This window comes from Alligator mississippiensis, chromosome 7 (genome assembly GCF_030867095.1).
Source record: "Alligator mississippiensis isolate rAllMis1 chromosome 7, rAllMis1, whole genome shotgun sequence".
NCBI classification, from domain to species: domain Eukaryota; kingdom Metazoa; phylum Chordata; order Crocodylia; family Alligatoridae; genus Alligator; species Alligator mississippiensis.
The window spans coordinates 2,253,861-2,268,020 of record NC_081830.1 but is presented as its reverse complement, the minus strand read 5'-3'; the positions used below and the strand labels follow the sequence as shown (position 1 = coordinate 2,268,020).

The following is a 14,160-nucleotide window of genomic DNA, read 5'->3' as shown; positions in this document are numbered from 1 at the left end:
CATGTTGGAAGACGCTTGAAGGCTTGGGCACTAGCTCCACGCTGGAACTTGATGGGGTCAGAGTCTCCCTCCTCTCTAATGTGTTCAGCGTTGTGGGAGAAGCAACACCTGACGTGCCCCCTGTTCTCCTGTGCTATGGGATGGGGGAATGACTTCTGCATTCCTCTACAGCGTTGGGGCGGAGAATGGGAAGGCAACAGGGACAGGTGCTTAGGACCTCCCTGACCTCATCCTTCCCAATGATTGTCCTGCACTTGACTTGTATCCACCCCCATGTCACAAGAGTGTCCTTGGGGAATAGTCCCTGCTTGGAGCAGCCCAGAGTCACCTTCTGGCCCAGCAGATACAGCGCTGGCCCTTGCACCTCACAGACCAGCACAGTTCTTTACAATTTCTCTCATCATGGTGCATGCTTCAATTTTTCCAGCCTTGTTTGTAGGTTTTCCAGCCATGGGAAGGAATGGCATAACCTTCAGCCTGGATACAGGGTGGGGGGGATGTAGGTTGGCAGGGTCTGTTGGATAAGGTGGAGAATGGGCCTTCAGGCATTGAATTAGACCTGTTCTCCTCTGGAAGGTCATCTGTTGGGGCCACATTAGGAGCCCCAAAGACTATGGGTTGCTTTCAGGGATAGGAGCCACGGACACAAATATGGAAATTATAGGAAAAGAGACAGATGATTGGGACCCCGATGACAGGAATAACTTATACCACAAAGGGACTGAATTCCCTAGGCCTCACCTAATGATGTGTATACTGCCCAAGTCAGTGTAAGTCACTATAGTTACTGCCCAGCACAGGCGTGCACATGTAGATACACACCTGTACTGCATGCACAGTCATTTCCAGTTACTGCGCAGTAATCTAGATTACTGTGCAGTAAATGTGCACATGTAGACGCACCCAATGAGGGTCCACAATGATGGGTGCTGGGACCAACGCACCTGGTCTCAGAGTCCAAGGAGATACACCCTGATTAAAAATGAGATGGGGCTGGCTTCCAGGCTTCTCAGGAGACTTGGGTCAGAGCAAGCATAAGGGGCCTGAGATCCATCTGAGGGATATGTCTAGTCTTAGATTGGAGTCAAGTTCTAGGGTGTCTGAGTGCAATAAGGATTATTGTTACTCAGCAGTCTGTTGGCTGACCCACATATTACGAAAAGTTTGACTCTTCAAGTCTGCAACATGGAGGCTTGCTTTGGTGGTCAGACCTGTCTTGGAAATGTAGCAAGAGAAGTCACTAACAACCAGAAAAGACTGGGGAGTTGCCTAAAAGGATGAAGTAGTTAAGAACTATCATGTAGAAAAATATGCAAGAGGGAGAAAGAGTTAGCAGCAAATTCATTTTGTTTGCATGCATTAACCCGGTCAAGGAGTGATATTTGTTTTCAGGTCAAATTAAGGTGCGTGTCCCTGTCGTTTCCTCCCTCTCTAAGTTCACTTCCTCAGCTAAGTGAATAAGGTATCTTTGGGCCCTGCTATACCTTCAAATGAAAGCTGGATAAAAACCAGATATTGAGTTGTTACACATTTTCAAGCACTAACTTTATAGCTGGTTGGCTCTTTTTATAGCTGGATAGTCATTTGACCACGAGAGAATTACTTTGCACGTGTGGCCGGGCTAAATTTATTGCACGAAGTGTGACATTTACTTTGCACATGTGGATTAACCAGTTAATTGCATAATTGATACAATGCGTAGCAGAGGCCTTGGGTTCATACTCCCAACCCAACCTGCATCCGTGGGATTGGAAGACGTGTCCGAGAAAGTTGCAAAATAGGTAGCTGACCTGAGAGAAACCTGAGTCCGCTTGAACCCACTTGTCTCCTTGGTTTTAGCTGTAGCTCCTGAACCCCACCACAGCTTGTTAGGAGAGTCCTGAGAGAGCATGCCCATCCCCAAGGCCATGCAAACCCAGTGCCTGGTCAATGGGAGGTCAAGTGCTGTACCTTTTCCCTATCCCCATGCCTGTGGCTTCTCTGGTGAAGGGTAAGAGCAGAGCCATGGCGAAAGCTCTTGCCGCAGTCAGCGCAGCCGTAGGGCTTCTCCCCGGTGTGGATGCGCCGGTGGGCCATGAGCACCCCTTGCCAGCGGAAGCTTCTCCCGCAGTCCACGCAGCTGTAGGGCTTCTCCCCGGTGTGGATGCGCCGGTGCCGGGTGAGAGCGGAGGCATTAACAAAACTCTTCTCGCACTCAGTGCAGCGGAAGGGCTTCTCCCCCGTGTGCAGGCGCTGGTGGTCAGTGAGGGTCGAGCTCTCTCTGAAGCTCTTCCCGCAGTGAGCACAGAGGTAGGGCTTCTCCCCAGTGTGGACCCGCTGGTGGGCCTGGAGGTGCTGCTGCCGGGAGAAGCTCTTCCCACACTTGCCGCAGTGGTACGACTTCTCCCCGGTGTGGACGCGCTGGTGGGCTTGGAGGTTTTGCTGCCGGGTGAAGCTCTTCCCGCACTGAGCGCAGCCATAGGGCTTCTCCCCCGTGTGCACGCGCTGGTGGGTTTGCAGGTTCTGCTGCTGGGCGAAGCTTTTCCCGCAGTCCGCGCAGTGGAACGGCTTCTCGCCCGTGTGGCTCCTCTGGTGCACGGTGAGGGCAGAGCTGTGGGAGAAACACTTCCCGCAAGCCACGCAGCGATAGGGCTTCTCCCCGGTGTGCAAGCGGCGGTGGAAAGTGAGCCCCAAGGCGTGGCGGAAACTTCTCCCGCACTCCTCGCAGCGGTAAGGCTTCTCGCCGGTGTGGAGGCGCTGGTGGACGGTGAGCGCCCCTTGCTGCCGGAAGCTCCTCCCGCACTCCTCGCAGCGGTAGGGCTTCTCTCCCGTGTGGATGCGCCGGTGGGCGGCAAGCCCCCCGCGGTGGTAGAAGCTCTTCCCACACTCCAGGCAGCTGTACGGCCTCTCCCCCGTGTGGATGCGCTGGTGGGCCGTGAGCCCCCCGCCTTGCTGGAAGCTCTTCCCGCACTCCTGGCAGCAGTACGGCCTCTCTCCGGTGTGGATGCGCCGGTGGACTCGTAGGACGTGCAGGTGGACAAAGCTCTTCCCGCAGTCGGGGCAGAGATACGGGCGCTTCCCGGAGTGCGTTTTTTGGTGGTTGATGAGAGAGGATTGAAGGCAGAAGCTCTTCCCGCAGCTGGTGCAAGGGTGGGCTGTCTCCTGCTTGTGCGATGCCCCGCGTGCTCCCAGCTCTTGTTGGTCCCCGCAGGGCTCACCACACTCCCTGCATTGATACAGATCCTCTGGAGAGGTCTGTCTCTTGGATCCTGCGCTCCATACAGGGCTCTTTTCAGGTCCAGCTGTCCTCTGTCCCCAGTGGGCAGAAGGCTGGTTTATGGCCGGGATATGACACTTCTTTTGGAGTCTGCTGACCCACTGGTAAACCCCCCCTGGGTTGGGTCCCAGGGAGAGCCTGTCCCCTGACCTCCCTGGGGAAGTCCTCAGCAGCTCCAGGTTTGCAGGCCCTTCATTAGGATGAAGCTCCTCAGCTCCATTTAGGGTCCTGGCACCTGCTGGTTGGGGAGAGAAACCCAGAGTTTATATTCTGCTCTGCTGGCAAAGGGAAAATAGTGTTATTCTCCTGTGCTTGGATGAGCCTCAGGGAAAGGCTGGGCTTTGGGGGGAAAAAAAGCTCCTGCTCAGTGTGCCCTGCTAGATTTTCATAGACATTAGGGCTGGAAGGGACCTCGGAAGATCATTGAGTCCAGCCCCCTGCCCAAAGGGCAGGAAGTCAGCTGGGGTCATAGGATCGTTAGTGTCCTAGTGCTAGTGTCCCCTTGTCCGTGAAGTCCAGATCCAGTATCTGGCTCTGTCTCCCAACTCCAGGAGAAGATCTCCATTTCCTTCCCGCTGTAAGGGAAGAGAAGTTGAGTAACTCCACGCTCTAAAGAGCTGCGGGTGAGACCAGAGGCATCTGCTTAAAGGCAAAGACATGGCTTTTTAAGGACTGGTCCATGCCACACCAGTGATGGGGAAGGCAGTACTCATATTTTTCAATCACTCACATTTCCTTATGTGCCCTAGCCTCTGAAATAACCCAGTGGAGCAGTGCAGGGCTCATCTCCAGTGCTTGCTTTCAAGCTCTCAGCTTCTGTCATTTTTAAGAATAGCATCTAGGGATAAATCTGAAGCTGTCTGTCTGGTGAACACTTGGGTTTGGAGAAAATCATCACCATGGGAGTGATAGGATTTGCTAAATAACATCCTCCCAAGGAACCTCTTGCAGTTGGGGAATCAAGTTTATAGGCTGCTGGATTATAAAGAAATGCCAAATGGTTTCAGCCCTCACGCATACCAGCCAATGGCATGCTCTTGTTGCAAACAAAATCAGCAGCATTTTAAATTGTATTAAGAGGAGTGTTGCTTGCAAATCAAGGGAAGTGACTCTGCCACTCTGTTCAGCACAGGTGAGGCCTCACCTGGAGTGCTGTGTCCAATTTTAAGCCCCACAATTTGAGAAAAATGTGGGCAGTTTGGAAAGAATCCAGCACAGGGCAACAAAAATGATTAGGGGTCTGGAAGGCAAGATGTCTGAGGACCGGCTGAATGAACTAGGGTTATTGAGTCTGGAGAAGAGACGATGAAGGGAAGGGCGGGGTTTGATAACAGCCTTCACATATCTGAAGGGTGATTATAGAGAGGCTGGAGATAAGCCCTCTCTCCTGGAAAGAGCAGAGCTCTGCTGCCTACCTGCATGCAGGGAAGTAAGCATAAGGAGCTTCTGTTTGCCATGTGCCCCCACCCCATGGCAGGGGAATCTGCACCAGGATAAAGACCTTTTCCCTGGGCTGCATGCCTTGTTCCCCTTGTCCCCAGAAAACCTTTAGGATTCTGGGGCAAACCATAAGGTATTTATATCCCTTAGAGCATGAACATTGTCAAACCCCACCTGCATCTGGCAGCCAAATACAGCCTCAGATATGCATTGAACATCTCCATTATGCCCATGTTTGGTACAGAGGGTCATTTCACTTCAATTTAAGCAAATGGCACCGGCAGTGAAGGGTGGGAGCCCCAGATCCTCCTATATCCCAACCCTAATTGCTCCCCAGAGCTTCTGCTGACCGTGGCAACTGCCACGAGGGGCTACAAATCCCATCATGCCCAACCACAGGAGGTTAAAGAGCAGGGGTGGGCAAAATGTGGCCCACCAGGCCCGTGGGACCCTAAAAATTTAGAAAATTAATATCTAGTTGCCCCTGGCTGCCTGTCATGCGGCCCTCGGTGGCTTGCCAAACCTCAGTAAGTGGCCCTCTGCCTGAAATAATTGCCTACCCCATTATAGCACCATGGCCATTTTGTGATGGGTATCAACTCTTACATTGCTGAATAAAGATAGAAAGCCCAGGTCCGGGTATCACAAAATGTGCAGGTTCAGGCCTAAAATCTCCCTGGTGACTTCTGGTTCTGGAAAGTACCTGACTTACCTGGAGATGGGTCCTCAGACAATGGGTTTTCTTCAAAGTCCTCCTCATCACAGACCCAGAGCTCCACTTCTCCTCTCTGGATGCGGCAGATTAAGTCCGGGGTGAGACCTCGATGTCCTATTTGGTGAAATGCATTCAGGGTAGTTATGGCTGTTCACTCTCTTCCAATTGGGGTTTGTGAAAGGGATCCAGGAGGCTCAAATAGACTCCTGAAGAGGCTTTAAGGGGAATTAAAAGGTGGATCAAAGAGATGGCATGATAGCCAGAAGCCTTCAGTGGATGATGGCTCTTGTTGCCAAAGTGAAGTGGAAATAGAAATCATTGGAGGGATGCATAAAGGTATCAAACTCACTCACAGCAGTAGGACGGGACAAGGACAGAGGTTCAGAGAACTGCGATGTACTAGGAAAAAAAAAAAAAGACGACAAAAATATTTTGTGTGTTCAAGATACCAAAAAGAAAGGAGAAACAGTGAACCATTTGTGGACAGATACCATTTTTGGTGGTAGGATAATGTTTGTTCTAGACGCGGAAATGGACATAATAGGAGTAAAAGTCTAGAGCAATGATGTCGTTCGTACCATCAGGGCCACGGCTTTAGAAGGAGGCTGTAGTCAAACAGAAAAGTATGACTTGAAACCAATGGGAGATGCAACAGGAGTAGCTCTTCTATCCAATGAAAACATCATCCCAAGTGTGAAACACTAGTTTTTAAATACAGGAGAGGATAAGACACTGTCGCTGGAGGGGTATGCATATGGGGTGGGGGAGCAGGTATGTTCCTACAGCATACAAAAATCCATAGTGTGGTACTGAGCAACACACTATCCAGGAAAACACGATGAGCATCTCCAGAAGTGACGCTCATTCAATAAAACACATGTCATAACTGCTAGGAGTACAGAGGTTAATTGAAATGAAAGGTTGGAAGGTGACACCTTGTGAAAGCATCATGGACCAACACACCGTCCTGCTTGTTCACTTTAATGCTGACTGTCAGCATTAACATGGGGATGGGGTAACAGGGGATCCCTAACCCCTATTATTTCAGTAGTGCAGAGGGAAGTGACAAGCAGCACCATTAAATGAGTAGGAGGCCCAGCTTGCATGCTGCAGACAACAGGATAATTAGCTGTTGGTTAGGCTAATGAGCAGCACCTGGGAGCTGTTGGCAGAGAACCAAATGAGGTGACTGGAAAAGGAAGGGGCCAGGGGCTATATAAGCATAGCTGAGGGCTAGCAAAGACAGCTTGGACCTGATCCCTGCAGAGGAAGGGAGCTCTGCAGAAAGGGCTTTGGAGAGCTAAATGTTTTTTTTTTTCTGTTATGTTGGTTTGAGTTTGTGGTTGTGACTATACGGGTGGATTAGAGGCTATAGGGCATGCTTGGGAGGTAGTCTGCCTTGTGTCTTGTGAAGGCCAAAGGACTGAGACACTGAGGGAGCAGCCCTTTAAGGGCCAAGGGCCCAGAGAGGATGTAGCCCAGTGCTACACATGAGATAATGGGATGATGTCTGTGCAGATGAATGGAATAAGAGTAAGACCCATGAGGCATGGGGGAGGCTAGAAGCCACAACTGGCTCCCCTAAGGGTGATTAGGGCCCATAGGGCACAACTAAGGCCAACAGGGCCATGAACAAGATGCCCTAGAAAAGATGGTGTCATGGCAGGTGCAGTGGCTCACCCCACACATTTTGGGACTAATTCTTAAAGAAGGACTCAAAGATGGGTAGGTGCTTCAAAAGGCTGCCTCTCTGAGATGGGCAAAGATGAAGACCTTGAAAGGCAGAAAGAGCCCTACTCAGGTTAGGGTGCAAGGATTGACGATGAGCAACATGGAACAAAGCACCAAGTCATAGCTACAGTTCTCTCTAAAATATGTTAAACGTCAAGGTATGGTAGGTGAGGCCACTCTTACTGGGTGAGCCAGAGTAGGAGAACAAGCACAGGGTTGGCTGTGGCACCCTGATGGCTCCTTGGTGGAGCATAGCCCCTACAGATGGGGATTGGCACCAAACTGGGGCAACACTCTGCCGATTGTTGGACCCAGCCCTGAGTAGCTCAGGGTCTCCAACCCAGACTGTCTGTAGCTGGATTCAACCATCCTGGACCTGGGGTTGTCCAGGGCCAGGTCTGGCATAGGCTGATATTTAGACCCACCCCAGACAGCCCCCAGCAGGTTCCAGGTCTGGGACAAAATAATCTCCTGCCTGATGTGCAGGGGTGGGTTGGTAGCAGCTTCACAGGAGAGCGATTGGCATAGGGGTTTCATGCCCCAACCCAAACATTGCATCTCCTGCCGTGCACACCTGGAATGGCAGGAGGCACAACATTTGGGTTGTGGTGTAAAACTCCTTTAATCCTTATTACACCGTTGCTTTGGCATCTGCTAGATGCCCAAGGCTTTGCACTGCACCTACGTCTTTCTATCATGGGGATGGGGTAGAAGAATGCATGCTGTTTGCAGACACAGCCAAGCTATATAGATACTTTAGAAGAAGGCTAAGAAAACTTAATGAAAAAGCAGAGTAAACAGGAGGCCAAGAGTCTTTCAAAGTGAATACAGCAAGGGCAGAATCCATATTTTGTGCAGATAGAGATGTAATACTGGAAATTTGGGCCCATGTTCCTTTGAGTCCTTGTTAGGATAGAAACCAAACACTTCTAAGTGAAGAAATGTCATCAGGGGACGAATGGAGGAAATGGAAAAGCCATCACGATGAAGCCTCCTTTAACTCCACTGTCTTGGGCTGGGGAGTAACCAGAAGAGATGAAAGAGGCTTAGGCACCACTGAAATATTCATGCTGGGGTTGGTAAGTGTTTGGCCATGATACACTAAGAAAGAGAATGAGAAGAAACAGTTAATCACGAAATTGTTCTTAGTCAACACTTATGAATAGCAAATTTGGGGCGAGGGGGTGGGAATTCTGGAAAGTCTAAAGGTGATCATTTTGTGCAAAAAACGCTGGTGGTGGAAGGGCCAAGACTTGGACTGAGGGAGTGAGACAAAGATGGAAGTTGGAACAGATAATGAGGAATATGAAACGTAGCAGAGGCTACCATCAATGCCTGAGCAAGGTACAGAAAATGGAGTAAAACCACCAGCTAGCTCAGAAGGACAAAACAGGAGAAGACATTTCAGAGTTCACACAGCTGCACGGAGAAGCAAGGAAAGGAGCTTTACCTAATGAAACAACGGTTTGGTAATTCCTCAGCATCTGGTCCCGATAAAGCACCTTGTCTCCATCGTCCAGCAGTTCCCACTCCTTCTGGGTGAAATACAGAGCCACGTCCTCAAACACCAGCTGGAGCTGCAATCACAAGGCTTGCACACTTAGTCCCTGCAGTTACAGCCTTGTCCAGCCCCCACAACCTTGAGGCGTATGCTACCCTACAATATTTTGTCAGCATAGCTATCCTAGGTAGAAATGAAAACTTACACTTAACTGATACAACTTTTCCAGCACCATGTTTAGGTTGAACTCATCCCTACCAATGGAGGAGTGCATTTGTTGCCTTAGCCATGCCATTCTGGGACAATGTGCAGATAGGTAGTCCTTCTGTTCTCCTATATTAGCTCTACAATAGGGAGCTCTGCTAAGATGGCATAGCTACACCAATGAAGACTCTGTTGTGTAATCAGCTGGGGAAGTGGTTCTCAAAAACTCACAAAGGGTGCATCTACACATGCACTTTAATGCGCATCAGCTTATTTTGATGCACATTAAAGCATCACAAAAAGCAGTGCTCTTTAGTTAATGTGCATTAAAATAGGTTAATGCACATTTTTCTAGTACTTCACAAGGGAGGTACTAGATTTAATGTGAGTTACCTAAAGCACATTCATTGAATGTGTAGATGTACCCAAAAAGAACAGCCTACCCATGACAGATGGCCCAGGAGATTCATCCACCTTCACCCAGACACCTTCCTTTGACCCCAGGCTTTGGAGGGTGATGCCAGGAGTGTCCCTTTGCTTCACACATGGTCCTGGGCTGGGAACTATGAAGATCACAGAAACTCCAGGACTGGCTTCCCACACCCAGAGATCTCCCTATGGATATCTTACCTGAGCCACCATCTCTGCTGTGTTGAGCAGAAGATTGGAAACAAGGGCTGCGTGAAGGGAAGATGTGGATATGTAGTGGCCTAGGAGACTTGAAGAGAGGGTGGGTTCCTTGGAGGAGAGAGATGGGACACAACAACCTAGAAACACAAGAAAGAAGGCATTGTGGCATTCACAGAATCCATAGCTCTAGTCACTTTTTACGTAACAACGTGTCCAGGTTTTCTTTGCACAAGACACTTGCCAGCATTGAAGGGGTCTTCCAGATGCCATCAGGCCAGGGATTAGTTCCTGGATAAACATAAGCCTCCAGCATTGGAAAAAAATGCACAGGAATTGCATGAGATTGAAGTGCGTAGCTTCTTACAAAAGCGACAGTATACAACAAAGCTTGTACATTATCATCTCTGCTATCAAAGGCAGACCCTGGTGTTGAAGAAGTACAGAGCTCCCCAATCGGCCTGTTCCCTCCTCCTGCAACTGCCATGTTCATGCTGTGGCAAGCAGGGAAATACAGGGTGTGTCTACACGAGACACTTACTGCGCATTAATTTAGTACCACTGCACAGTAGCACGTCACAGCCCATACTGTGCTAATAGCTTAGTGCATAGCGTTATTAGGCTAATGTGCAGTAAGCGTCACTAAATAACCGTGCACCGATGCTACTGTGCAGTAACTCTAGTTACTGCACGTTTAGTTAGCACTTTATTTAGTGAGCACTAAACTAAATGCACAGTATCTAAGGCGTGTTCATGAATGTGTAGACGTGCCCACAGTGGTGCTAAGCTACCAATGCTGATGCAGAGGCTCCTGCTGAGCCAGGAGCAGCTTCTGCAACATTAACTTTTGCAGGGGGGCAGGAAAGAAAGAAACATGCAGGTTTGCCTTCTCTTTTCTCTGTCAAAGTTTTATGATGCAGAGGCTGCAATTACTGTATTTCTCCACTTAACAAGTGAACCCCAACTTCCAACAGCTAATGGTGGGGGCATGTGGTATTGAAGCAAACCACAGTACAGTTGCCGCAGTGAGGTTGTTCAATGTTTCTGAAGCAGGTCTAACATGCCCTGTTTGGGCAATACCTGTGCTGAGCTGCACACCGCTGCATGTCTGATACAGTCGAAGGAGGGATTCTTTATTTTTAACTAAAGTGGTTAAAGAGGCAGGGGCAGGACTACAGGAAAGCACAGTTTCATGCTTATCTAGGGATCTCAAAGTAGTCTGGATAAAGGGGTGGTCTCTAAGGTTTTTTGGCCTGATTGTTTCTGTTACCCAAACTATATTTGGAAAATCCATTTCCTTGCATCATTTGCAGTCTCTTACACTGCACAGCTTAGAGTGGGGGTTCACATACCATCTTTCAACTCAGCCGCATGGGAAGTACGTTGTTATATGGGAGGCTGCAAGGTCTCCTGTCTTAGAAGGCCTGTGTAACATGGATGAACTCATCTGTAGCCTTTGATCTTCCAGATGAAGCTTAGAAAAAGAGTTTACCAAAGCCTTTCAAGTGCTCTTTGCTGCACATTTAGGTAGACCAGTTTCCAACCCCCTCCCCATTCTTTGATTGGTGCTGTTGCCTTACTCCAGAGAGGTGAATAATTAGTATTAAAAGGGTCCTCATGTTTTTTGAGTTATCGCATTGAATTTTTAACTCAATTGAATGTATTAATTTTTTTTAATAATTTTTTTTAATAATTTTTTTTTCCAGCTGAAGTAGCTGAAAAAAACCAGCACTTAACATTTCTGATTTAGCATAATTAATTTTACATCCAGAAAGTGAGCCACCTCTACATGTATGGGATACTATTGCTTTTTGGAAAGAAAAGGAGACTTTTAACAAAGCGTACACATCACGTGCATATAAATCTATCTTATGTCTAGCTCCTGCTCCTTCCTTTATTTCTTTTATCCAGGAGTCCTGTTTTAATGTAATAGCCTGTGGGCACATCTACGCATTCATTAATGCCTCTTAGATACTGTGCATTTAGTTAACTACTTCTGTAATTAAGGACTAACTAAATGTGCAGTGCCTAAAGTTACTGTGCATTAGCACCAGCGCACAGTTATTTAGTGACGCTTACTGTGCATAAGCCTAATACCACTGTGCAATAGTATGTCACAGCAAAAACCATGCTAATAGCCTACTGCGCAGTGTTATTAGGCCAATGTGCAGTAAGCGTCTCGTGTAGACACACCCAGTGGTGCCATGACCAGAGTGGGCATCCATACCTAGTTTCTCTCATCAATTTAGACCCATATAAGAGTTCAATTCACTAGGACAGTAGCTCTAGGTCCTCATCTAAAGCAGAGATACAGACTCTAAACATCTCCAAAAGAAGGTTTTCTAGTGCTGTACCCACCTACGCATTTTTTCCGTCATCTATAGAAAGTAAAACATCGTGGGTGTTGTGTTTATTGCACATTACACCGCAAGTTAAGGCTTCTCTTAATATTATCTACAATTTACCTGGTTACAGTCAATCCTGAATGATGTTGGATAATGAAACGACATACCTCTAGCCTATTTGCCAAAGCTTTGGCAAACATTTGTGCATGAACATTTATTAATTAAATTGCTCCATAGGAGGAACAGTTAGATCAAGTCTTTAATGGACATCCTTGCTTCTTTCTATGAGGAAGGAATGCCTGCCTTCCACCTAACTTCGTTTCTTTGACTCTCAATGGTCTTGACCTATCAAGGGACCTCATTAAAATCCCCACCCAAAACACCCCTCCCTAAAGCTATTAAGAGCCCAAATAAAACTGGGAACAGAAAGAGAGCTGACTTTGCTAGAGGGCATACAATACAGGGTAGATATTGTTGCTAATTTTCCTCTTAATTGTCCCTTGCTGATTTTCCTCTGAAAGGCAGGGTAGATATGCATCTTTACAGACTAACTAAATAAGACAGAGAGAGAGAACACAAGCTTATTTTATCAGATGCTGAGAAAGGACATGCAAAAAGCAGAGGGGGAGAGGGAAATTAAAATACAAAAGACAAGGGGGTGGTGGAGAAGAGAGAGAGAGAAAGAGGAAGAATAGGAAGTTGGGGGGGAAGTGCCAGGCAGGCAGACAAGCTTCTTTGGGTAGATGTGATATCTTTTATTAGACCAACTGAGTAGCTGGAAAAAAGTTCTTTGCAAGCTTTCAGGCACAACCACCCTTCATCAGTCATGAGGAGTCTCTCCAAGGAATGAAAGAAGCTAAAACTGTGAAAGGATGCCAGTGAGAATGCAAATAGGTGGAAATTAGGAGAGAGAGAAACAAACATTAGACTTATAGGAACAGAGGTATTTGCTGCGCCCCGTCTAGAAATGAGTCTCTTGTAAGAGAACAATACCAGGCCTATCTTTTCTTATCGCTTAAAAAACCTTCTTCCTTTTCTTTCAGCACTTTAACAGACACATGGAAAGGATATTGTCTGCTCTTCTATGGCCGCATCTGCCCACAATGCTGACTGCACAGTAGCTTGTTATTACTGTGCAGTAGTGTTGCATGGCACGAACTGTGCTGCAACGCTAGTGCAAGGTAGTAACAAGCTACTGCGCACTCAGCATCTCCAAAAACCCCGCTCACTGCCTTTACCTCTAAGTTATTTTTTGGTTTCCTTAATAAAGTATATTACTAATTACTAAGTATTATACTAAGTATATTACCAAGTATGCTTTATTAATAAAGTACATTTACTTAGTTGGTTTCTGTGTATCCTTTTATACATTCCACTCTGAGGTCCCAGGGTGTTTTCCCATTAAGTTCAATGTCTCAAAGATTTTAAGACAGGTTTTTGGGGTAAATATGGGTGCATCTACATGTTCATTAATGTGGCATAGATACCACGCATTTAGTTCAGTGCTTGCTTAATAAAGTACTAACTAAATGCACGGTAACTTGGGTTACTGCGCAGTAGCACAGGTGCATGTTTTTTTTGACAGACAAGGTTCCTTGGGTGAATTTGATATCTTTTATTAGACCAACCCAAATGGTTGGAGAATAGTTATTAAGCAAGCTTTCGGGTTCAAAAACCCTTCGTCAGGCTAAGGACGCTGCAGCAGTTGCTGCGTGCTCTTCCTGGATGGAATGAAAAACATTTACTGCACTTTAGCCTAATAACACTGCAGCTATTAGCATGCTTTTTAGCCTCCGCGTTTCTGCGCAGTGTTATTAGGCTAATGCGCAGTAAGCTTCTCGTGCAGACACACCCAGTGATATATTTTATTAGACAAACTAATAAAAGATACCACATTTCCCCAAAGAACCTTGTTTGTATATGTCCTTAGACCGGCGGGGCTACAACCAACCCCGCTCCCCCCCAAATCAAAGATTTTAAGGCGTTGCTTTTCATCTTTTATCATGTACTGCTGTTCTTGAAGTGTGCAGGTAACTTGGAAAGAAAAGCCCGCTCTGTACCTTACAGTTGCTGCTCTGGGAGAGGCGCAATCGCACTCAAATCCTTCCTTTTTGTGAATGTAGCCTATAAAAAGTCTTGAAAACCTTTGGACTGGATAACCTCCCAGAGCAGGATCAAAGTCTCCTAGGCTGCTTCAGCATCTGCTGCTGTTTGTTCAAACCTGAGCAATCCTCTTATCAAGTCTTTGGGTTGGTTTGAGCTGGGGGGAGAAGGGGTGGGGTGTTGAGAGCTCTGTTTGCAGCTGTTGCCTGTTTCTAGCAGGGAGCGGAGTAAAGGGCTT

The 14,160-nt window shown here is 47.5% G+C and overlaps 1 protein-coding gene across 1 annotated transcript in view; it reads right to left on the bottom strand.

The window, feature by feature from the left end:
• Window positions 1-1,599: 1,599 nt before the first annotated feature.
• The window catches only part of LOC109285389 (zinc finger protein 420), a 33,614-nt gene continuing 21,053 nt past the window's right edge, over window positions 1,600-14,160 (bottom strand). The window contains exon 12 of the mRNA XM_059731595.1: window positions 1,600-2,996. Within this exon, the coding sequence (XP_059587578.1) occupies window positions 1,927-2,996 (1,070 nt within the window). The 3' untranslated portion in view covers window positions 1,600-1,926. The remainder of the gene's footprint in view (window positions 2,997-14,160) is intronic.